General features: G+C 41.7%; 1 protein-coding gene and 1 long non-coding RNA gene across 4 annotated transcripts in view; one reads left to right on the top strand and one right to left on the bottom strand.

Moving 5' to 3' along the window:
- The window catches only part of LOC144282353 (uncharacterized), a 179,181-nt gene extending 168,184 nt beyond the window's left edge, over nt 1-10,997 (top strand). Inside the window, exon 8 of the long non-coding RNA XR_013350770.1 lies at nt 10,660-10,997. This is a non-coding gene — a long non-coding RNA (uncharacterized LOC144282353). The remainder of the gene's footprint in view (nt 1-10,659) is intronic.
- Nucleotides 1-15,385, bottom strand: part of NTN4 (netrin 4) — a 124,431-nt gene extending 109,046 nt beyond the window's left edge. Inside the window, exons 1-2 of one of the 3 annotated variants that reach the window (XM_077845889.1) lie at nt 15,292-15,385; nt 11,058-11,587 (exon numbers count right to left, since the gene is read on the bottom strand). In XM_077845889.1, coding sequence (XP_077702015.1) covers nt 11,058-11,531 — 474 coding nt within the window. In that variant the 5' untranslated portion in view covers nt 11,532-11,587; nt 15,292-15,385. Of the gene's footprint in view, nt 1-11,057; nt 11,588-14,400; nt 15,023-15,291 lie in introns of those variants that run through there. The other 2 variants (XM_077845890.1, XM_077845888.1) reach the window with 2 other exon arrangements.
- Between the last annotated feature and the right edge of the window lie 10,187 nt (nt 15,386-25,572).

The following is a 25,572-nucleotide window of genomic DNA, read 5'->3' on the forward strand; positions in this document are numbered from 1 at the left end:
TCCATAGAGGCGTCTCTCAGTACAATTGTGTTTTTAATTTTTCCCAGTGGAGTTCAGCTGTCTAGCTGAAGGAGCAAGAAGGTGAACAGTAGAATTGGAATGTGATGGGAACACAAGGGGGCAAAGAAGTTGAGGGAAGAGATAGAAGATTCCAGAGAGAAAATCATGGTGGCATGCTAGGTGTCATGTTCATCTTCACAGACAGGTTCATATTTTGAGCCAGAGAAGAGATCAAAGCAGTGGTCTGATGGGGCAAAACTAGATGCCTTCAGGAAAGAAGTGAAAATGTGAAAGAAAAATGGCCATAAGTAACAAACCAGAAGTGATAGCGCACGTAGGAAGGAAAGGAATTGGGGAGCGGGAGTTGACAGTCACCTTGCAATTTTTTGGTTTTTTTGTTTTTGCAAACTCTACCTCCTTACTTCACTCCACCCAAAGGAACCCCAGTGGGCTTACATTCTCCTGAACTTTGATAATCATCCTGGAGGAAGCTACTGCTACAAAGAGGTGAATGTTGCACCCTTCGGGGTGGGAAACAAAAAAGTTGAAGGTTCCTGGGGAGTGAGGTGTCTGGTTCTTCTAATAGATCATTGGTTTGAAATGTCCTCCATTGACTTCTGCTTTCATATGGAGATAGGGATATGGAGAGGTCACATGAGAGAATTACAGCAACAATTACAAGAGGAATTGATGGAAAACCTCAAGGACCCCAGAAGGATCAGATTGGCTGGAATAAATGGAAACAATAGTTCTTAATGGATATTAAACAGTATAAGAGAGTGACTACATTCTCTCCAACCTAATTTTAAATGTAGAAGCCCTTTTCAGTGGCAGCCAAAAGATACAGTGTTAGCACAAATGAACATGATGTCATGTAGAAAGCATGTGAGTATTTTTCACAATTATTTTATTGTTTTAGGAGCTGTAATTATGAAGTGTAAAGTAACATTAGCAAACACAGCTGATGCCTGACCTGAAAAGGCTTCTGTTCCTCTATCATTTGCAGGAAGGCTAGGAAGAGAAGAGAATTATGATATAGAAAGAAAGTTGGTGTTTTGTTTTTGTTTGTTCCTTAACAAGACAAAGCATCCAGGAAAAGAGTTTGTTTCTCAGGGATAAAGAAAGACGTATGCAAAATGCCTGACACAGAAACTGGCACCTCCCACCACAATCTCTAAATGTTGGCTTTCCCTTCTTAGCAAAATAATTAAACATTAATATGGTAAGCATTAATTAAAGCATTAATTAAAACACATTAAAAATTGTGACAGTGTAAACACGTATTTAAATGGGACTAACTGTATAGCTCCCATGCCTTAGGTAGATGTCCCCTGTCACATTCTGAAAATCAAGTTTCATAACACACTAAGCAGGAAAAAATGTGTACAATGCTACATTTTAATTTCCAATACTGGGATGGCCCAGGGGCACTCGAAAAATAATCTTTTGTAATCATTCCAAAAAATTGCTCCTGCAGCTGCAATTTTAAGAAGAGGGTGAAGAGTTGGATAGATCAAAACGAAATGAGGCCCTTAAAATCTGAAGGTCCCTGAAAGCAACTTTCCCCTTCAGTACTCTTCCCTCCCCCTCCTCCATCCTCATTCAGTATCCAATCAGCACTTTCCCTTCTTTTGATAACCTAGAATTGCAGCTCCTAAGCCTTCCCTCACACTTGTCATTTTAGAATTTGCATTGGCCATCCTGACTGTGGAAAGTCAATGTTATGCAGTGCATGCTGTTTCTTAATTAAACAAACATTGGACCCCCTAGACTGGCAAGACTGGTTTTCATAAAAGCCTTGGGATTTGCAAGAGTGGTTTTTTGTTTTGTTTTGTCTTGTTTTTGGTAATGGCAGCATCAATGGACTAAGTTTGATCCTCCCCTGGACTCAGTTCTTGGACTTCCTTCTTTTCCATCCATACCCACTCCCTGATAATCTCACCCAGTTTCATGGTTTTCAATATCATCTCTATACTGATGACTCCCAAATTTAAAGAGTAGTCCAGACCTCTCCTCTGAACTCTAAACTCACAGACCCAGCTGCCTACTCACTATCTCCACTTGGATATCTCATAGGCAACATCTTAATGTGTCCAGAAATGAGCTTCTGGCACTTCTCTCTAAATCTGCCTCCCTAGAGTTTTCTCCACTTCAGAAAATGGCTATTTCATTCTTCCAGGTAAATGAAGCATCTTTATTTCTCTCTTTCTCTCACACACTACATCCAACCTGTCAGCAGATGACGTTAGCTCTTTCCATAGACTAGATCTAGAAATCAACTACTTTTCACCATTTCCATCACTACCCTTTGTCCACATATTGTTAGATCTAGCCTGAATTATCACCACAGCATCCTAGCCGGTCTCCCTGCTTCTCTCTCTGGTCTTTTCTAACACATAAGCCAAAGTGGTCCTATTAAAAATAAATTGTTCATTTCTTCCCTCTGCTTAAAACCTCCAATGGCTTCCAATATCATTCAGAGTAAAAACCAATGATCTTATGGTAATAATTTATAATACTTTATAGTACAAATTGGGACTACTGGGAGAACGAAAAGGGATGCTGAAAATAATTAACAGGCTTTAACTGATCTAGGTGTAAATTTGGGCCATCGTGACACCTACTTTGAGGCCCCACATTCTAAATATCTCTCTGACCTCTTATCTCACCTATTATGCTGTACCTCTACCTTTCTGCATCAACACCAGCCTCCTCACTGTCCTGATGGCATCAGGCACACTTCCTTGGGGCCTTTACTCTTTCCCTAGGTATGTCCACTTCTCACTTGTGCTTTCCTTCAGGTCCTTATCCAAAATCTCAGCAACGCTTTCCCTGGGAGTTCTTTCTAAACATCAAAAACCTCCTCGCCACTTTCTGGCCCCTTCTCTTGCTTAATTTTTTTCCTTTCCACTTACCACTCTAACATCCTATATGTTTTACCTTGTTTAGCACTGTACATTTAGAATGTAAGCTCAAGGGCAGGATTTTTTTTTTTTTTCTCTGTATCTCCAACTCCAAAAATAGTGGCTGGCATATAGGAGACACTTTACAAATATTTATAGAAAGAATGAATTAATCATGACTACTTGGAAAAGATCAGTGCTTAGTAGATGTGTAACATCCAACACAGTTAATAAACAGTATTATTACTTTACAGGTAGTTTTTTTCATATGATTCAATTCAATAAATGTACTTTGGACAGTTATGCCTTGCAGAGACCTGTGTCAGGTACAGAGACTGGGGGGCTGGGAGCCACAGGGCATATACAATGACAGATGGGATAAAGTTCCTCAAGAAGTAAGCACTATAGGAGTAGAAGAGATAAGGGACATGATATTATAGTTACATGTGAGGGACATAGAGTGCATGGGGGTGCAGACTCCAGAGGGAGAGGTGATATTTACTGAGTTTTCAGACACTTAATGATTATTCATCAGAAGCGGTTTCTATATTCTCTGTCATAATGCACTTTCCTCATCTTCCACAGCCCTCAATCCCTAACACCACCATTCTGGTTTCTAGAGCTTTCCATTCTTTGGTAAGAAACGCCTCTTGTAGTCCAGATATACCTGACCTCCAGGTGCCGCTCCTCATCTGCTCTTCATTGTCTGGCCTTAATTTTTCAATGTGAATCAGCATTTTATAATCTGATTTCTCAAAGTTTCCAGAATATTTTAAGAAAATACTAACAAAGTTAAACCATCTAATTGGACAAATGCAAAGCAAACAGAACAGATGCTAACAGACTTTTTTTTAACAGCTAGGAAGGAGGTATTTTTGGAAGACAAGTCCACTCTTTGAAATCAATAAATCAAAGTTTATGATTTAATCTCTGGGTTTATTCTAATTTTTATGTAGCTTCCTTATTTTTTTTTTTTTTAGATTTTACTCATTTATTCATAAGAGACACAGGCAGAGGGAGAAGCAGGCTCCACGCAGGGAGCCGACATGGGACTCAATCCTGGGTCTCCAGGATCATGCCCTGGGCTGAAGGCGGCGCTAAACCGCTGAGCCACCCGGGCTGCCCTACATAGCTTCTTTAAATAATTTTAATTAAAAATCACCCTGTGGATTTCCTTTAAACTAAAGGCTTTTTTTTTTTTTTTAAAGAACACTGTTATAAATCTCTAGCCCCACCCCTCTAGGAAGGGAGTATCCCTAGGGTGTGGATAATCGAAGCACTCTAAACAACTATATACAACATTTTATTTTCAAGGAAGTTCAATAAATTAGAGCTAAGAATATGGTTCAAAGTAAAACATTAATACACTGGATGAATAACTTTATTAGAAAAATTACTTAGAGCAGTTACTAGTTTACTTTTAAAAATTGTTTTAGTTATACTAAAACCTAATCCTATAAATAATTTTAAGGCAAGCTAATAATCCCAGCTCTGGCATGGGTTAGCTCATTACTTATCTGAGTCTGACCAAGTTACTCTGACTCACTAAGTCTCAATTTATTTTTCTGTAGAATAGGGTTAATACTGGACCCAACTAACAAGGGTTCTTGTGAGAATAATGGATATGTGCACTTTACAGAATGCTTCGCACATGGATATAACCTGCCACCATGATTCATGGCCATTGTTGCTGCAAAAATAGGCACAAGTTGATTTCACTAATTGAAGTAAACAAGTAGCTAACCAAAGAGTAGTGTTTAGAAACCATTCTGACTCATGTATTACTTTATCTTTTCAGCTAAAAATATAAATATTGCTTAGCATATTATAAATGCAAATACCTGCAAAAACCTGATTAAGTAATTTATCACGTTCTGCACACTTGTGCCATACTGACTTTACCACAAGGTATTGAAGTGTTATCTTTTCTATGGCCAAAGAGACATCCTTCAAAGGATGTTCAAAATGCTCAGATTTTGAAAGGCATATTATTTGCATAATGTATCTGGAAATTAATCATGTACTCTCTCATATTATTTAATAAATCAGCCCCAAAATGATCATGTTTAATCTCTTACCCAGGATTGTAATCTTTTACAGTGGACTATAAGGATGGTGGAGGAAAACAATGTATATCATTTTTGTATCTTTCACACTACCTGACTTGGGGCAAAGGAATTTCAAACTAGTATAGTGGAAACAGCACTGGGCTAAACGTCAGGAAACATGGATTTCAGCTGAGTAATTATAGACAAGTCATTTAACTCCCTGTAGGCTTCAGATTACTCATCAGTCATGTGTTTTTCCATTGATGACATTTAGGTTCCTTTTCAAATGCTCTCATTCTAAGAAACACTAGCAAGAGGGATTTTTAACAATGTTTGTCAGTATAACACACAACTTCATTTTTCCGTATCTACAGATTGAAAAACACGGGACCTTTAATTATAGATTTTTGTTCACTCGAGAAAACTTGCCAGGATCTCAGAGCTCTTGTCATGGACTATTCCATCAAACATGAACTCTTCAATCTGTCTAAAACAGCAAGCCCTCCCTGCTAGCACTCCCCATCCTCTGCCTTGTTTGATTTTTTCCTTGGTACTTATATCACACTCTGACATACTATATATTTTGCTTAAGTATTTTTTGTCTGTCCTCTCTCCACCTCCCTTCCCCCGGTACCTAAGCTTCATGGGGACAGGGACTTTTATCCCTTTGGTTCACCACCATATCCCCAGCACCTGTAATGGCATCAGATACATAATAGCCCAAAAATTATTTGATGGACAAATGAATGCATAAACATAATTTAAGGTCCTCCATTAATTGCCTTTCCCAACCACAACTTATCTCATATTTTTTACCAGTTCAACTTCTCCATGTTAATCAGGTTTCTGAATCTTATCCCCCCATCACCCAAGGCTTATAATCATTCCTCCCCCTGTGTCATTTAAGGATATTCTCCTACTTGTCATATCACTCATTTGTTCATGCTCATTTATTCCATTACAGATTTGTTGGGTGCCTACTGTGATCCAAACAATGTGCTTAAGTGCGGGGGATACAGAGGCAAATAAAGCTGACACAATCCTTCCCTACTGCTTCATTTAGGACCAGCCTTCTGTTCTTGGCTTCTCTGTACTGCTGCCTCCCTTTGAATGTTTTATATTCATAATGCCCTGGAGGGGAAAAAATCTGTGTGGTTTAGTTGGTTGCTATCCAGTTTTGAATAGAGTTCTTCTTGCAGTGAGTTAATAGGGCAGGGGGCAGCAATGGTCACTTCTAAGGAGAAGATGACTCCATCACCCTAGAGGTACTGTGGTGACCTCACAGCCTCCTAAACAGTTACAATAGAAACTCTAGTTGCATGAGGCCTCACTGTGCAGAACTAAAATGACTTGCTGCACCTCCTCACTTCTCTCTGTTCCCTGTACCCAAGACAGGGTCCAAGGTGCTTCTGTGAATCACCAAAAAAGCCTATTAACCTCTCATCTTCAGCTTCAAAGTTATTATTACCTACTGCTCCAGCTAAACAGGAGATGAAGCCCCTAATAGTCATAGAGGCTTGATGTCAAACCATGCCAAGCACCATGTCTCTCTGTGCCTTTTTTTTTTTAATTTTTATTTATTTATGATAGTCACACAGAGAGAGAGAGAGAGAGGCAGAGACACAGGCAGAGGGAGAAGCAGGCTCCATGCACCGGGAGCCCGACGTGGGATTCAATCCCGGGTCTCCAGGACCGCGCCCTGGGCCAAAGGCAGGCGCCAAACCGCTGCGCCACCCAGGGATCCCCTCCCTGTGCCTTTTTAAAAATTATTGAGGTATATGTGAAAATTGAGAAATATATTTAAGGAGTATGGTTTGATGACTTGATGTACACATACACTGTGAAATAATCACCATGTTCAAGCTAATTAACATACCCATCACTTCAGATAGTTACCACTTTTTTGCATATGTATGGTGAGAACACTTGATATGCCCTCTTAGCAAGTTACAAGCACACAACGAAGTATTGTTAACTACAGTCACATTGCTGTACACTAGATCTCCAGAATTCATTCATCTTGCACAACTGGAACTTTGTATCCCTTGAACAACTTCTCCCTCATCTGTCCTTCTATCAGGATTTTGGGAGCATTAATAGCTCCATCCCAGCCTTTCCCAACTTGTGCTCTGTGGATCTCTGGGGCTCTGAAAGCTAGTAATTGGAGTTCTGCAAAAAGAAAGTTTTGTTGGGCAAATAAGTTTGGGAATGTTACATCTTATATTTCTCACTTGGAGACACAGAACATAAAAGAAGAACATTTATGTATTTATAGATGTTAATTTTGTTAAACCTAGTCAGTGTTTCCCAACCTAGTTTGGTCATGGAACCTTTTATTCCCAAAACACCACTGATATCTCAGAGGACATTCCTGCTCAGGAGAAAGCTGTTTGGCACCTCCTTTTTCATCTTCATGTCACATCCAAATGAATAACAAATGGTAGTCAGAGAGTGAGCAAGTAGAGAAAAATATGCATACATCTCTCTGCGAGCAGTTCTTGGGGGATCACTAATGAAGAGAAAACATTGATTTGTGGAACAAACACTAGACTTACAATCAGAAGACTTATGATTTAGCCCTGCCTCTGCCATATAACTAACTAATGCAATGTTGTCAGTAAATCACTTCGCCTCAAAGCAAGCCATAGTCTCCTCTCCTGCCAAGGAGACACATTGTAGGGCAACCATTTGTCGTAACTGCTAACCGGTTTAAGAGGTGGCTGTGTAGCAGATTTAACTTTGATTTAACTTGATTTAAAAAGTATTCTTCTGGGTGGCTTTTGAGGCCTTTATTTTTAAAAGTTCTCTTTCAGATGACTGGTGCCTTCAACTCCGAAGATGGAGGTATCTGATTTCTTAGACATGAAGCTACAGGTCTTTCTAAGGCCCTAAAAGCCCAAAGAAGTATTTTGGAATGAATAATGACAACAAATTAAGTCTGGGATATATTTATGTTAGTGGTAGGATAATACCTAGAGAAGTCCTCAGAAGTCTTACATTGAACGGAGGAAAATATAGGTCTACATTATAAATAAGCAATAAATGAAATTTGAGACTAGGGATCCCTGGGTGGTGCAGCGGTTTAGCGCCTGCCTTTGGCCCAGGGCGCGATCCTGGAGACCCAGGATCGAATCCCACGTCGGGCTCCCGGTGCATGGAGCCTGCTTCTCCCTCTGCCTGTGTCTCTACCTCTCTCTCTCACTGTGTGCCTATCATAAAAATAAATAATAAAAAAAAAAAAAAAAGGAAATTTGAGACTACTTCTTTGACCCGAGGGTATTGGCCAATTTTTCTGATCAGTCAATTTCCAAAGATATAGAGTTGTATGTAAAATTAGTATGTAGCTCAGCACTAACTTATATTCCAAAGCAACACAGGAGACATGGGTAGTAATCACCTCCAGGGAGGTGTCCTCTGATCCTTATCTTTGAGGAAGACTCTTCTACTCTCCAACTCAGGAGGGAGACTCTTGAATTGAAACTCCAGTTAAGTTCCAAACCTGTGCTCTGAAGGGAAGAAATTCTATGATGGTTTGTCTACTTGCAAAAATACTTTGGAGGGAAGCAGATGATTCTTGATTTTTTTAACTGGACATAAAAGATGACAAAAACTGGATATAAAAGGCAAAATATCTAACTTAAATTTTAGTCCTCTCTGCTTGAAATTTGATGTAAAAAGCATTGATGACAATAAGTAGATTGGCTTTAAAGAATATAAGCTTTTGCTTCTACCCTAAGTTAAATAAATGTTACTTTAGTTATTTCTAAGTAATTGCTGGGCCATTGTAATACATTCAATGTGATATTTGCTAAGCAAACATGCCTGCCATCTGGTTACTGAAACTGTATTTTTGTTCCTTCATAGATACACATGGCCCAGTAGCACTGAGCTGTAGGCAACCGATATGAGCATGTGGATCAATTCCAATGCAATTTGAGAGTTCAAGCCATTCATTTGTTTGCAACACAAAGTGTTCTCCACATAAGAAAACAATGAGTCTAATTTATCCGTCTCTTTCCTGTCTTGGTATCTTTAAAAATGTCCATCATGGAAGGGTGCACATAACCTATAATATGGAGCTAACTTTTTAAAATTTATTTTAAAAAATTTATTTATTTATTTATTTATTTATTTATTTATTTATTTATTTGAGAGAGAGAGTTTGCGCACGTACACACATGAGGAGGGGCAGAGAGAGACAGAGAGAGACAGAGAGAGAAACAGAGAATCTCAAGCAGACTCTGCACTGAGCGCAGTGTCCAACCCGGGGCTCCATGCGGGGCTCTATCTCACGACTCTAAGATTGTGACCTGAGCCAAAAACCAAGAGTCAGGTGCTTAACCGACTGAGCCACCCAGACACCCTTGAAGCCAACTTTAGAGACCAAGAAGAAGAATGAAAAATCATCGGTGTGCTGTTTGTGTCATATCCCACTTGGTTCCCACACCAGCAGCATTGTGCCTGGTCTGCAGGGAGCACACAGAAGTCGCTGAATTATATGGCAAAAGCCATATATGTCTATGGCAGTGGCTGGGGCGAGGTGAGGGGGGAGAAGTTCCCAAACCAACTTTTCATTAGGCCGCTCGCAACCATCCCTTTCCCCAAACCAAAGGCAGAATTAGTGACACTGACACATAGTCAGGGCTCAATAAATGCTAACTAAGTACCATCATCTGGGAAGCCGGTGAGGAGTGATACAAAGGACTACTAGAAGAGAGCTTATCTTAGTCTGTGTAGCTCTCGTACTATATACATTGGACTTCTGCCTCACACACAGTCCAGGCTTTCTCAGCCTTGGTACTATTATTAACATGTGGGGCTAGGAATTCTTTGTTGGGAGTGGGAGTGGTCCTGTCTTGTGCCCTGTAAGAGGTTTTGCAGCATCACTGGCCTATACCCACTAGATGCCAGGAGTGTCCCTCCGCCCCCACAAAAATGTCTTCAGGCATTGCTAAATGTCCCCTGGGATGGTCTAGGGGGGTGGCAAAATCACCCCTGCCTGAGAACCACTAATTTAGTCTGTGTGTTCATGACATGTACCAGAATTAGAAAGATTATATTCTCTCTTCTCTTTTTCTCTGAATCAGTATTTTTAAACTTTATTTTATTTTTTAAGTAAACTTTACACCCAACATGGAGCTTGAATTCATGACCCTGAGTGAGTTCTACCAACTGAGCCAGCCAGGCACCCATCTGAGTCCATATTAATGGATCTACATGGTGGTATTTTATTCTCTTAATCTGCTTTCGCTTAACTTAGTTTCCTCTAAATATCTTCATAATGCTGGGCTGGGGTGAGGGGAGTGGCTTTCCAGGTATATAAGTATACCTGGAAATATATCTTAAAATATCTTAAAAAGACCAAAAAAAAAAAAAAAAGACCTGTTTCCCCTTTAGGGAAGAGGAAATATGAAACAAGGAGAAAACATTCCATATAGAAATTGGGCTAGTAGCTAAGGAGGCTGTTTTGCAAAATGAGATTGAGATGATTTTCAGTTTAGGATAGAAGGAAGTCCCTAAACTGCAACTGATAATGTCTGGGAGTCCAAAAAGAAGTTTTGTATCTTAAAAGAAACTACCTTCATTTGTTTGCAATGCATTCCTGTAATCTTAACAATAAAACTCCAGTGTTATACAAAAGTATCCTTCTGACAGATTGTTTTTCTCCCTTGGCTTTAGTTTTATTTACTTCCTATTTACGTTAACAGTTTCAGGAAGATACCAGCGTGCATGTACTCCAGGAACAGGCTGTCTCAGTAACTCTTGTTCCTTAGGAATTACAGTAAGTAGTCTCTTTAACTGAAGAAATCATTAGCCTTTTAAACCTCTAAGATGGAGTAGTGATGTTGTATGTCTACTTTTTCTTAAAATTAAGAAAATTAAAACCTTAGAATTCCAACTTAAACCCATCCAGTGGACAACCTGCTTGAAAATGACTACTCATCCATATCTAAGGGTGAGAAGTAATTTATGACAAATAAAGCTCATGAAAAATTCTAATTTCTTTCATGTTGCTACAAGTATACCTCCATGCTTTAAAAAGAAATGTGGGCTGGTAACATTTTTCTCCCTTACTTACAGCGGAGAGTTAAATGTGTGGTCTTACCTCTCCTCCAGTGCATGGAAAAGGATGGGAGTATCTCGAAGTGCAAATAGCTCCCTTCTTGAAAACATCATCTTCCAGGCCAAATGTAGTCGAGCAGTTAGTTGCAAAGTACTTGTAAGGCTTCCATGTCTTCCCAAAGTCCTGGGACCGGTCCAGTACCATGGCTGCTGGCCTGGGCGACTTGAACACCATTATTAGATGAGTGAAGTAGAATTCTGCTTCCAAGTCTAACTGGATCTTTTCTCTGTGCACATCCTCAGCAGACTGCCACCATGTGCGAGGAAACCTGAAGGATGAGTCTGCCATGGCAGCTGGCAGGTGAGCCAGGTGAGGCTGGGCAGCATTGCATTTGTCACATTTGGGCTGCCGACAAGTCAGATCAGTGTTCTCACTATAGGAGCAGTACAGTTCGGTGGCGTTCTGACCACAGGTGGTGTCTGCCCAGAGTTTTCTCCCCAAAGCCAAATTTCCCATCCGAGGGTTACAGGCTTTTTCACAGCGGGAACTCACTCCAGCTACTCCACTCAGTCCTAGGAAAGGGAAAGCATATGTTATTCAAGACAAACCCATCTGGAAAGCTCTTATGTCTTCAACAAGATATCCCCAAAGACCTTACGACTTCCGCTAAAGAGGAAATTCTATCAAATTTGAGCATGAATACTGTTCTACATTTATGCTGCATTTGTATTTACAAGTGTGTGAGCGTGCATGTGTGTATGCATGCATTTCACGTTCCTATGTCAGATTCACATAAAGGGGAAAAAAATCACTTCAGACAAAGGGCAAGAGAGAGGAAGGAAAATGGAAACATTGTGGAAAGATGACGGGCCTAAATCTTTTAAGTACTTGGCTTTCTAGTACTTAAAAGATTTAAGTATTCAGTATATTAGATATATACTTATTTGTTTTGAAGTAATGACTTAAATAATACCAAAAAACAAGAATGTTTTTAAGATCACCCAATTTAAGTCTTTCAAATATAATTTTAGTCCTTAGCATTATCTAATATGCTTATTAGAATGCATTAAGGAGGAAATGTTGAATTCTATTATATTTTAATCCAACAATGTGAAGGGACAAATTCCCTAGGAAAAGCAATATGAGATATTTAATCAATAAACAATGGGATCTCACTTAGGAAGGCAAAACTAGAAACCACTGGAGTTCAGATGCATAATGTTTATTTTTAATATTAAGTAAATATAACTAAGAAAAAAATCTCTAAACTGCCAAATGGCAGAAAAGCTTATTTGACATGCTCTCTGCCCTTTCAGTGCTTCTGCCTATGACAAGTTACATAGTGGTTGCCTGTTTGCTTAACAGGAGAATGTTTACAGTCTGGCAGCCACTAACAGCACCTTTAAACATTATCTGTGAACTAAAACACTTTCTTAAAGAAACATGTGCTTCCACCCAAACAAAGGTCCAACAGACTTTAATGTTTCAAAATTGCTTAAAATGATAAACATTATCCACTTATTAACATCCTGACTGCATATTTTAATCCTTTAATTTGGGTTTGTCATTTTAATTATGAATACCTTAAGCAAAATCATCTATTTTAAAAGTTAAAACAGAGAAGGAAAGAAGGAAAAGGAAGTCAAACCCCAAATTCTGGCTAATTGAACGTTTGTTTCTTAAGAAAGAGCACCTCTGAACTGTTATCACTGTACTGCTGGAGAAGCCAAATGACAGCTTAGACTAAAACACACATTTCACACACTGGCTGACAATCCCCGGCCCCACATAGCCTCTGCAACCAAAAGAAAGGGCTTCCTTAGGCATATTTTTTTCAATGTCAAATTCAAATGTGCATTATGCCTGGACTGTTTGCCACTGTTCTGATTAGCTGGAGCAACAGTTGCTTGTGGCCAGGATCACCCAAACACACAGTGTGCTATGACTCACCTGTAAAGCATTTCGGGGAAAATCATATACTGCCCGTACAAGTATTTTTGACTTGAAACACTTGCCTTGTGATATTTATTTACAACCTCTTGATTGCTTGCATGTTTTTTGCCATAACAGGGTTTGAAAAGGGAAAGGTTTTAATAGAGTTCACTTTGTGGTTGGGGGAGCACGCATCAATGCAGCCAGGGGGTGCATCAGTAAGAAGAACTGAAGTAAAATCTTAGACCTTTAATGGCTCCTTGGGGGAAAGTACTGAATCATTTTAAATGCCTCCAAACTCCGAAGTACAGAAACGACTGGAGCCAGATAAATAATCAGTGGACAAAGTACTAGGAGATCCCTAAAGAAGTGACTATTCAAGTGTGGCAAGGATGCTCCTGAGTCTGACCGATTTGGGGTGAAGATTCTACGACTCTGCTTTCCTGTGCGCCAGCGTCTCTGGGGCCAGAGTGGAAGAAGCCCAGGGGAAGGCACAGCGCGTCAGCGCTCCCTGTCCACTAGTCCATCCCTCCAGCCCACACTCCCCTTTCTAGAGCAAACGAGAAACGTTTTAGAGACTGGATGGCTGAAGAGTCCCTCACGCGCTTTCCCCCTCACTCACTGAGCTGCACTTACTCCTAATTGGAAACCAGGTGACCCGCGGGGGGGGGGGGGGGGTAGAGGGACAGAGGGAGGGGCTCCCGAATTTAGAAACGGCGCGCTAGCAACCGGTGGCCACGGGCAGCCCGGGAAAGCCGGGATGGGAGTAGGAGGGGGACGGCCTCTGCCGGTCGTCCAGTTCCCCAGCCCGGGAGCAGACCCGCCTCCGCCCTCCCACGGAGCCGCAGCCAGGGTACCAATTCCCAGGGCACGGCCAGCCAGCTCCTGCACCCAGGGCGACCGCCGCCTCTCGTCCCAGCCCGGGCTCTGCGCGTTCCGGCCACTGCCACGGTGGAGGGCACACCCCCGCCCAGGTGTGCCTACCTGGTTCCCTCGTGCCCCGCGCGAGGCCGGGGACTACGGCGACGGCTCTCCGCGGGAGAGCAGCCGCGGCCCACGCGCGCCCGGGGTCGCCGGGCCATCCCTCCCCATCATTCCTCAGGCCATGAAGTGCCGGGGGATGGCGAGCTGGGTCCTTTGTTCCCTCACAGAGTGGAAAGGGCAGTTTTTCACAAGCCCAAACCGAGAAAGAAACCAAGGTCGCGGGATCCCCGGCCGAGCGCACCCAGGATATCGGGTTACCCAAGGGCATGTGCATCGCAGTTGCAAAAAAATCAATAGTATTTTAAACTGCAGAGACCCGGGGGGAAAGAGGCGGAACATGGCCACTCATTTCATCCTCGGGAGCTGAGCTTGGCGCTCCCAGCCCGCACTCCCCTGCGGCCCGAGTCCCGAGGTGGGGAAGGGAGAGCGCGAGGGAGAGGGGTGGGGGCCCGGCAGCGTCACCACCCACCTGCGGCCACCGCGGAGCAGCCCCAGAGCAGCAGCAGCCGCGCGCAGCTCCCCATGGCCGGGAGGACCGGGAGGAGCCGGAGGAGCCGGAGGAGCCGGAGGAGCCGGGAGGAGCCGGGAGGACGCGGGCCGGGCGGGGGGATGAAGCGCCGACAGTCCTCGGGAAGAACTGGGGCTCTTGATTCCTTCCCCCTCCTGGGGCGCCAGGCTCGGTCAGCGGGCGCCGGCTGCCGGGAGCCGCGGGCCGGGGCCGCGCGGGGCGGCGGGGTGACCCTCGCGCACCGGCCTGGAGCGGCCCGGGCACCTCGGGGGCGACGGGAGCCCCGGGACCATAGCCGGCCTGGCCGCGCGGCCCCCGCGGAGCGGTCCTGCGGCTCCTCCGCGGCTAGCCCGGGGCTCGGCGCCCGCAGCAGCCGCTGAACTTTCCGAGACCTTTCACTTCCCGGCCGCCGCCGCCGCCGCCGCCGCCGCCGCCTGGGCGTCCTCCTCCGCTTTTACCACCTCCTCTCGCTGCCGCGGCTCGGTCCCGTCCTTCTCCACGGGCAGTTCCATGGGATGCATTTTTATTGCACCGACACCGCGGCGCTCCGGTGCCAGCCCTCCTCCCCTTGCACCTCCACCCCTTCCTCCTGCCCGCCCCCCGCGCTCGCTTGACAGCCGGGGCGGTGCAGCCTGCGCTGCCGGGTCGCCGCCGCCGCCGCCGCCGCCACCGCGCCCGGGGAGGGGTCTCCTGGCCCCGCGGGCCGCCCCCGAAGCCTCGCTGCGCCCGTCCCGCCCGCCCTCGCCCCCGCCTCCCCTCCTGCCCCTCCCGGCGCTTGCCCTGCATCTCCCCGCGTGACCCCCCCGGTGCCCTCCAGCACCCACAGGCCTCTTCTGGGAAGCAGTCTCCCACCTTCTCCCGGAACATTCCAGAGAGCAGTCGACTCCCTCTTGATCAGGTCAGGGCATGCCAAGGGGCTTAAAAAACCGCGAAACAGGCGAGCGCCTACTTCCCACATCCCCCAGCAAAACAAACCCTCCCCTCCACTCCCCATCTCCGCCACCCCTTCCCTCGGAGTCTCACGGTCCAGGAGAGGAACCCCCCAAGCCCGCTCCGGGCCACGGGCTTTGGAAAGCGCACCAACTGCTAAGTGGCCTTCGCTGTTGGTGGGCGGGGGAGGGCATCTGGGCTAAACGTGTCAATGCTTACTTTACCCGAGGTGTATCCGTTTTGACGTAAAAGGTGTTCCTTAATTCAAACTCAAGGTACTAAAAGAGTCCCAGGATTGGCTGGCTAGTGGGCAGTTGGAAACATCCTTGTCTAGAGGCGGGGGCATGATAAAGAGAAACTGGTCTTTCCAAACATTTTCACTCCATACAGAATGTGTTGTGCTGTGAAACAATAATGTTGTGAAATAAGTTAGGAGGAGCAATTTAGTAGCAACCAGAAGCAGCTAATTGTAGCGAGGATTGCTCAGGACTGCTGCTTATGGGAGGAGATTAAATAGTACTTCAGTCTGGGACATTTGCAAGTCCTGTGAAAACATAGTTCTATGCACACATCCAGAAGGATAGGCAAAAGTTTGGTAGAAAGCCCTGTTTTTATTGCCCTGCTCATTTTGTACCTTTGAATATTTCTCAGAAAATTAACTACATTACAGATACCATTGGGTTGTGTGTTACTGATGATGACAATTCAGAGTTTGGGGTCTCAAGTAGTATATTTCATGACTCACCTGGGGATATGTAAGAAGTTTGTATCTCCCAAGAAGAACTGGGATGAGGTCAGCTTCATCTGTCTGGGAGACATTAAAATTATTCCTTTGGCAAATACTGGGGAGTGGCAAAGGTATGGTACAGCAATTTGTGGAACATTTTAATTTTTTTCATGCTTTTTATTTTTTATTTAAATTCAATTAACTAACATATGATGTATTATTAGTTTCAGAAGCGGGGTGGGTGATTCATCAGTCTTATATAATACCCAGTGCTCATCACATCACCTGCCCTCCTTAATGTCCATCACCCAGTTACCTCATCCTCCCACCCCTCTCCTCTCCAGGAACCCTCAGTTTGTTTCCCATGATTAAGAGTCTCTTATGGTTTGTCTCCCTCTCTGATTTTGTCTTGTTTTATTTTTTCCTCTCTTCTCCTATGATCCTCTGTTTTGTCTCTTCAATTCTACATATGAGTGAGACCATATGATACTTGTCTTTCTCTGATTGACTTATTTTGCTTAGTATAACACTTTAGAAAATAAACCCATTGAGTTTTCAAATATTGACAGTGTTGGGGCTTTCTTCATATCTTATGGATATGCTCCCATTGGAGTCACTGAAACACTTCTCCAAATTATTCTTTTTTACCAAATAAATGATAGGAAATTATAATAGACAAAGGCTCATGGCACCAGTATTAATCTAATGGCCAAAGCAAATTTGAAAAAGAGAGGAAGAGCGCATTTATTATTAAGCTCTGAGTCTACTATATGAGGCAGAACTACTCCATTTCTCATTACAGATTTCGGAAACATTTACTATCTGTACCAGTCCTGCCTGGATAAGATACTTCCTTGATTGCTCTATAACTGGTTCTTGTTTCCTTTAACAAGATGTTAAGTTCCTTAATGACAAAGCCCTTTTCTTTCTTTCTTTCATACTTTATATAAAACACTATTATGTTTTTCTTAAATTCTTCATTATTCTTAACTGAGATATATATATGTTATATATATAACAGGTTTATGAATGTACATATTCTTATATACCTGCTAGATATATAATAAGTTTTCATTTAATATTTTTTATTGAGTTATATTAAAACTATTGCTATATATAAGTACAGGAATGAGAAGAAAACTGATAAAATCAGAATGATTCCCCATATTCTAGAGGAATCTGTACCTTTACACCAGTACTTTCCATATGAAGCAGCTTGGGAGAGAAAAGTAATTAGCAGTCCAATCAATTTCACCTAGTCATATAGTCTAGTTACAAATTCTATTTCCATTTTGAAGAAGCTGTCCGGGGGAAGTTTACCTACATAAGGAAAATCTTGCTCAATGATGAGATTATCATTGCCTATGATTATTTTGGAAATTTTCAGTAATGGATTCAGAATTTTCTATTTTAATTTTATGAATTAGTAGGAGGCTCAGCAAATTTATGGAATTTCTGTAACAAGTTTCCAGGAGCCACATACTTGACAAATTAAACCTAAAATACCCTCAAGAACTTGGAAGAAAGCTAAAAGGGCCTTTAAGAACTAAAATAGATGGTAAAAAGTCCATGCACCAAAGGCCTTATTTGTGGGAGAGCTCTTCAGACATTCATTTAAATTATTCATGCGATGTTAACAAGCTTGGTTATGCTATTTTCCTAGACCACAACAGAGTAGAAGTAACAAATTAGAATGAAGTGGGATGACATTAAAACAAGAAATGAACTGAGGCAACCTGGTAATAAGGAGAATGACAGAACTATAAAAGGTAGCAATATGGACAAAAAAAAACAAAAACCAAAAACCAAAAAACAAAACCCTCAGCAATCTGAGTGAGGCCATTTAGTAGAGGCAAAACCCCAAAAGGCTGGAAAGGTGTCACTCTGTTATAATTTATCACAATGAGTGAGGTTCCTAATGTAGTGAATGATATTAAGCATCAGAGGGGACCTTAGGGATCCTTGATCCCAACTTCTCACCCCATAGGAAACCTCTCCACAAAATCTCTGTCCAATAGTCATCCCGTTTCTGCTCTAGAAATCTCAATAAACAAAAGCCTTAAAAAAAAAAAAGAAAAATACAAAAAAAATCAATAAACAAAAGCCTAGAAGCAGTCCTTTTCTTTCTTTCTTTCTTTCTTCTTTCTTTCTTTCTTTCTTTCCTTCTTTTTTTAAATTTTATTTATTTATTCATGAGAGACACAGAGACAGAGACAGAGACACAGGCAGAGGGAGAAGCAAGCTCCCTGTTAGGAGCCTGATGTGGGACTCGGTTCCTGGACCCCAGGATCGTGACTCAAGCCACAGGCAGATGCTTAGCCACTGAGCCACCCAGGTGCCCCAGAAGCAGCCCTTTTCATTTTTGGTAGTGTTTTATTGAGCTGTGACATCTCTCTTCTTAAAATTCTACCTACTTTTATAGTTTAGTTTTCTGTGACTATGCAGAATAGGTCCGATTTCTTTTCTGATAGATATTCAAGGATTTGAAGTCACATTTTATTGCTCCACTTAACTATTCTCTTCTCCAGGTGTTTGTTTAATTATCCATATTGCATCATTTCCAAAACTTTCACAATCTTTGTCTTCCCCTATCAGATGTACTACAGTTTTTCAGTGTCTTATACTGTGCATCTAGGACTCAAGTCCAGGTTTATCTGGATTGGTGTAGAGTAAAACAGAGCTAGTAGTTTCCTCAACATAGGTCTAGGGCTTATATTTCTGTAGCCTCAAAATGCATAACAGCTTCATGGTACTGGCTGATATTATCCTTGAAGCAAATTAAAATCTCCTTTTCATATATTGATGAAAGGTCATTGATAAAAGACAAAATACATTTTGTTTAATCAGAAAGAAAGAGTTTGGGCAGTCCAGGTGGCTCAGCAGTTTAGCGCCCCCTTCAGCCCAGGGCCTGATCCTGGAGGCCCCGGGATTGAGTCCCATGTTCCGCTCCCTGCATGGAGCCTGCTTTCTCCCTCTGCCTGTGTCTGTGCCTATCTCTCTCTGTATGTCTCTCATGAATAAATAAATAAAATCTTGAAAGAAAAAGGAAAGAAAGAAAGAAAGAAAGAAAGAAAGAAAGAAAGAAAGAAAGAAAGAAAGAAAGAAAGAAAGAAAGAAGAGAAAAAGAAAAAAAAAGAAAAAGAAAAAGAAAAAGAAAAAGAAAAAGAAAAAGAAAAAGAAAAAGAAAAAGAAAAAGAAGGCAGCCCGAGTGGCTCAGAGGTTTAGCGCTGCCTTCAGCCCAGGGTGTGATCCTGGAGCCCCAGGATCAAGTCCCATGTTGGGCTCCCTGCATGGAGCCTGCTTTCTCCCTCTGCCTGTGTCTCTGCCTCTCTCTCTCTCTGTGTCTCTCATGAATAAATAAATAAAATCTTTTTAAAAAAAGAAAGAAAGAAAGAAAAAGAAAGAGAGAAAGGAAAGAGAAAGTTCTATTAAAGTATATTTTAGATAGTGAGGATTCAGTAAATATTAATTTAAAGGAAAAAAGGTCAACAAATTCAAATTGGAAAATTGGAAAAAATGGTTAAAAGTTTAAAAAGAAACTGTTAGTCCTGAATGGGATAAATACCTATTTTCTGAAATAAAAATCACTTCTATGAAAAATTTGACTCTTCAACAACACTGTATACATGTTGTTACTATACATTTCCAAGGAAAGGAAAAACTTTGCAGTAGTGATTTTTTAGTATACTTAGTATCTTTCCTCCATGGGACTATAAACATGGTCTCATTTATCCTTGAAGCATCAATGTGTGGGAGGGAATACAAATAGCTGTGTGCATTTACAGAGAGAGAAAGTGATGTGAAAGATAGAAGTGCCAAATTTAGACCATCCAATAAATATACATTGGAGATCAAATATGGGTTTTCAGACTTTTTTTCTAAAGAAGTCAATGTTTATCCATCAATTTTCCATGAATACAATCTTATCTCTCTTGGAACTAGAAGACTACTGAGAGAAAATTAAATGAAGAATTATCTCCATTGAAATAATCCTATATTTTGTTTCCTACCTGGTTTCTGCCCTTTAAAAGCATCATCTTGGGAATTTCCTTAAGCTTTAATCTAAGCCTCCTGCCACTGGCACTGTTTCTTATTTCATGTGCTTCCTGGCTACAGCTGCTCATTCCTAGGAAGGGAGTGAGGGCCTTTGAAACTACATGTGCTCTTCCAAGAAAGTAAGCAGTACTTTTCTTTAAAAAAAAAAAAAAAAAAGGCACACATGCTCTCTCATGTTTAAATTAATTATATGGAGCCTAGAAAGTTCAAACAAACAAGAATAGTTTGTTGTTTTTACAGAGATAGCTACTCTGGACAGCACTGTATTGACACAAAATTTGAACACTTTCTCCTCTAAATAGCTCTTAACAGACATTTTCCATACATATTGCTATTTCTGACAATGACAAAAAGATGCTCAGAGACAAGTTACTACTCTTTTAAATATAAGAAAATAGACAAAGCGACAATGACGAAAGGCCACATGAGGATGAAAGAACAACAATATGAATGATTCCTTTCATTTATTCGTGTCTTTTATGTAATAGTATAGTGGGTAAGAGCATGGATGGCTTGACTCCCCAGGCTTGATCCTGGCTCCATGACCTACAACCTGTGTGACTATGGGCAATGATAAATAAATAACCTGTCTGTGCAACCATTTCCTCATCGGCTATATGGGCATTATAATAGCACCTAATTAATAAGATTATTATCAATATTAAATGAATTAATATTTATGAAATGGTAGACAAGAGCAAGACACAGGAAGCATTTTTGGTTTTATTATATGCATTCAATAGTAAAATACAAATCCATCATGTACATACAATCTCTTTTGACCTACCCTGGAATTTTCTTTTTTTTAAAGATTTTATTTATTTATTCATGAGAGACACACAGAGGCAGAGACACAGGCAGAGGGAGAAGCAGGCTCTCCATGGGGAGTCCAATGCAGAACCCAATCCCAGGACCCCGGGATCACGACCTGAGCCAAAGGCAGACAGAGCCACCCAGGCATCCCTCGTCTTCAGGTTATATAAAGATATTTAATAGGCAGAAGCTAAATGGTTGCCCTGGCTTAATTTTAAATGTTGCCCTATGTCTATGAAAGCATCACACAAGAAATGAAAGTATGAGGCCACAGATCTCCTCTAGCTAAAGGGAGAGGGAAATTTGCATTGATGGAGCAGCTACAACTTACAGGCACAGTGTTGAATTCTTTACAATTCTCACGACTCTTTACGGTGGGGTTGTCAACTCTTTGATGGGGAAACCGAAGGTCAGGGAAGTTAGGTGCCTGAGCCAGGTCACAGAGCGAAGTAAGCAGACAAGTTAGGATTTGAAGTCCAGGGTGTCTGATTTTACGTGACATCTTCTTCATTTCCTTTTTTAAGAGAGGTGACATAGCTAGACATTTAGAGGAAGGGATCAAAACTAGACTGCCAATTTCTTCATAGGCTAAAGCACTCCTATCATGTTTTCTACTTTGACAATCACAGTTTATTAACCACCATCTACCTGCTTATTTCCAAATATCACGAGATTCAGGGCTGTATATCCAATCATCAACAGACAGCTCTACTTAGACACCTCAAATTCAACACATTCAAAACTAAATTCATCATCTTTCTCCCCTAACATATTATTCCTCCTATCTTCTGTATCCTGTGGAATGTCACGACTATCCATCTGCTAGATCAACACAAAAAGAGTAGTATTTTCAGACTTCCGCAGAACTACTCGTGTACAGTGAGATGTACTAAGTGTTCTGAAGAAAAAGGATTTTGTAGTCAAATAATCTTAACAGTAAGTTATAGTTAAGTAGGACTTCCCAGAATCTTTAAGATGCTAAATTCATTTCAAATCTCCATGAAATGGGGACACCAGGGTTGCTCAGTCGATTAAGCATGTACCTTTGGCTCAGGTCGGAATCCTGGGGTCCTGGGATCTCTCTCCATCAAGCTCCCTGCTCAACAGGAAGTCTGCTTCTCCCTCTTCCTCTGCCCTTCCCTAACCACTTGTGTGCTCTCATTTTCTCTCTCTCTCTCTCTCTCTCTCTTTGTCACTGTCTCACTCTCTTACTCTCTATCTCAAATAAATAAAATCTTTTTAAAAACTCCAAGAAATGGATATGATATTATATTAGATAGGATTACATTCAGTTACATGAACCCAACTCAGTAGCTTAACCAAACTAAGATTGATTTTCTTCTCATGATAAAATGTATATAAGAGGTATACAGCCCAGTACAAGTGAAGCTGCTCAAGAAAGTCATCAAGACTTGTGCAGTTTTCTTCTTCATAGTCAAAAGATGGCTGTTCTACCTCTAGGACTTGTGTCCTCAATCTAGACAAGAAAGATGGGAAGAGAAGGAAAAGCGATATATGTCAGCTAAGTTAAAAGGCTTTCCAAGCAACCTTGCATACCTGCTTATATCTAATTGTCCAGAACTGGGTATATAGCTTCTGCAGACCATAAGGAAGTCTGGGGGCAGGGAGTGGGGTGGGGAGAGGATGGTGATGGTGCTGAGTATTTTAATTGGGCTTATTGCTACCCTTAATGAAATCAGGCTCCTATTAGAAAGAAAAGGAGGTTGAATATTGAGTAGACAATTAGCTATATATGCCATCAAAAGTTAGCAATTTTACTGTTGTATTTAACCCAAGCAAGTCCAAACGTGGCTCCCCATCACTGACAGATGGAATTCATGCTGCTTGCTTGGCCCCAAACCTGTGATGCATCAGCTACCGGCCACAGGCTCTTTAGCACTGCCCCCAGTGAACTACCCACAGTCTCTGAGATGGACAACAGTGCTCCATGCCTCTTACTTCTACACACCCTCTGCCTTTGCCCAATCCTCTTCTCTCCTTCTCTTGGTTCACTCTAGCAAGTCCTCAGAAATTCAGTTAAATTGCTGTGACACCGCCGTTTCTACTCTCTCCTCTTCCAACTGGGTTAGTTGTCCCCCCACTCTCCCCTGCATTACTATATTATCCTCAACTATAGTTTTTCCCCCTTATTTATTGAGTGAAAAAAAAACAGGAAGCACAACTGTATTTATACTTTAACTATAACTATAGGAAATATATATATGAAAAAGGAATGGAATATATCAAAATGTTAGAGATTATTGATTCTCTGGCTTTTAAGCTTTTAACAATACCATAATTGTTATGATTACATCTTCACTTCAAAAGTAGAACAACTTGGGATCCCTGGGTGGCGCAGTGGTTTGGCGCCTGCCTTTGGCCCAGGGCGCGATCCCGGAGACCCGGGATCGAATCCCACATCGGGCTCCCGGTGCATGGAGCCTGCTTCTCCCTCTGCCTGTGTCTCTGCCTCTCTCTCTCTCTCTCTCTCTCTCTCTCTCTGTGACTATCATAAATAAATAAATAAAAATTTAAAAAAAAAAAAAGTAGAACAACTTAAGGCAAATTTGATAAAGCAGGACATGAAGAGTGGCATATAAAGTAGGCAGTTAGCAGCAGGTGGAACACCATGGGCTCAGGAGCTGAGATGAGCTACATGGAGGATGTGCACTAAACTGGGTCCTGACAATTGGATAGGTTTGGATGGATGTGGTGGCAGGTGTGGGCAAGCCTTGTTGGTGATGGTCACATAAATGCTCAGGCCACACCTGTAAATTCACAATATACAAAGTGTTTCCAGGACAATAAGTAACGCCCATTAAGAGAAGGGATTCCTGGGAATCAGCAAGAGATGAGGAGGAAAAGGTAGATGAAGGCCAAATAGTTAAAGGTTCTGGGGAATTAGGCTGATTTGTGTTGGGAAACTGTATTATAGTTGTCATTATCTAGAAATGGCAGATAATAGATTAGAAAAGAGTAGACCTAGAAGAGGAGTGAAGGGCTACTCAATGGCAGGAGCCAGGTTGAAACCAAGGTGGCGATAGGGAAAACGGAAAAAGAGAGAGACGGAAATAAAAACAAAATGTGAAGAACTGATAGGACTTTGGAACCATTTGATGGTGTCATTGACGGAAGAAATTAAGAATGACGTGGTAGCTCTGAATCTGGTTAGTTGAAAAAAATGATAGTTTCTTTTTCAGAATAGGAGAATCAGGGAATGTAGCTAATGTGGAAGGTGGGACGATAGGAGATGGTCAGTTCATTTTGAAAACATTGATTTAGAGAGAATGGCATGCCAGTCGCATCCAGCAGACAGTTAATCTGGCTTTGGAGCTTAGAACAAGTCAAGTCTCCAGATACAGGTTTAAGAGTTATTTACATAAAGATACTGTTGAAAAAATAAGCAGAGAAGAACTCCCCAAGAGAAGCTATTTTAAGAACATTTACCATCAGTATTATAACTTTAGCTAATTTGTAATTATATGATAAAACATTAGTGTAGCTATTTAGACCAATCTCCTTATTCAACATGAAAAAATGGAGGACTGTTGAGATTATACATTTAAAACCTAAAGCCTATTTACCATAGGCCCCAGGGTGTTCAAAGTTATACAGCTAGTTATGATTAGTGACTGAACAGGGATTGAGCTTCCTCTATGCCCAGTGTTTGAGTGAATGCAAGTTTTATTGCAAGCAGAGAAGAAGGAATCTTCTTTAAAAATTATTAATTATTGGGGATCCCTGGGTGGCGCAGTGGTTTGGCGCCTGCCTTTGGCCCAGGGCGCGATCCTGGAGACCTGGGATCGAATCCCACATCAGGCTCCCGGTGCATGGAGCCTGCTTCTCCCTCTGCCTGTGTCTCTGCCTCTCTCTCTCTCTCTCTCTGTGACTATCATAAATAAATAAAATTAAAAAAATTATTAATTATTGTTAGAATACATGATTTTCCTATTAAAAACAGAATTCTGTTTTTGGTAATGAAAACATAAATAAAGGGCACTTGGGTGGATCAGTCAGTTGAACAGCAACTCTTGGTGTTGGCTCAGGCCATGATCTTGGGGTCCCAAGGTCCCTTGGGGTCCCTTCCACCTCCTGGCTCAGGGAAGGTTGGGAGTGGGGAGTCTGCTTGAGGATTGTCTCCCTCTCCCTGTACCCCTCCCCCTGCTCATGCACATGTTCCTTCTCTCAAATAAATAATAAATAAATAAATCTTTTAAAAAAATCTTAAAAAAAAAAAAAAGAACTCTGTTAATGCAGTTTAAGAAACCTTGAAGTTACGCCTGGGTGGTTCAGCGGTTGAGCATCTGCCTTCCGCTCAGGGCGAGGTCCCAGGGTCCTGGGATTGAGTCCCACATCAGGCTCCCTCTGGGGAGCCTGCTTCTCTCTCTGCCTATATCTCTGCCTCTCTCTCTGTGTCTCTCATGAATGAATGAATGAATGAATAAATAAATAAATAAATAAATCTTTTAAAAAATTGAAAACATTGGAATTTATGTTAAAAAAGAATCCTGAAGCATCAGGGGTTTTCTCAGTCTACTAATGACCCTATAATAGGAAATTTGTTCTGCAGAACTATCATATTCTCTGGTCTCCCATCCAGCCAGCAG

This window comes from Canis aureus, chromosome 13 (genome assembly GCF_053574225.1).
Source record: "Canis aureus isolate CA01 chromosome 13, VMU_Caureus_v.1.0, whole genome shotgun sequence".
In the NCBI taxonomy this organism is placed as follows: domain Eukaryota; kingdom Metazoa; phylum Chordata; class Mammalia; order Carnivora; family Canidae; genus Canis; species Canis aureus.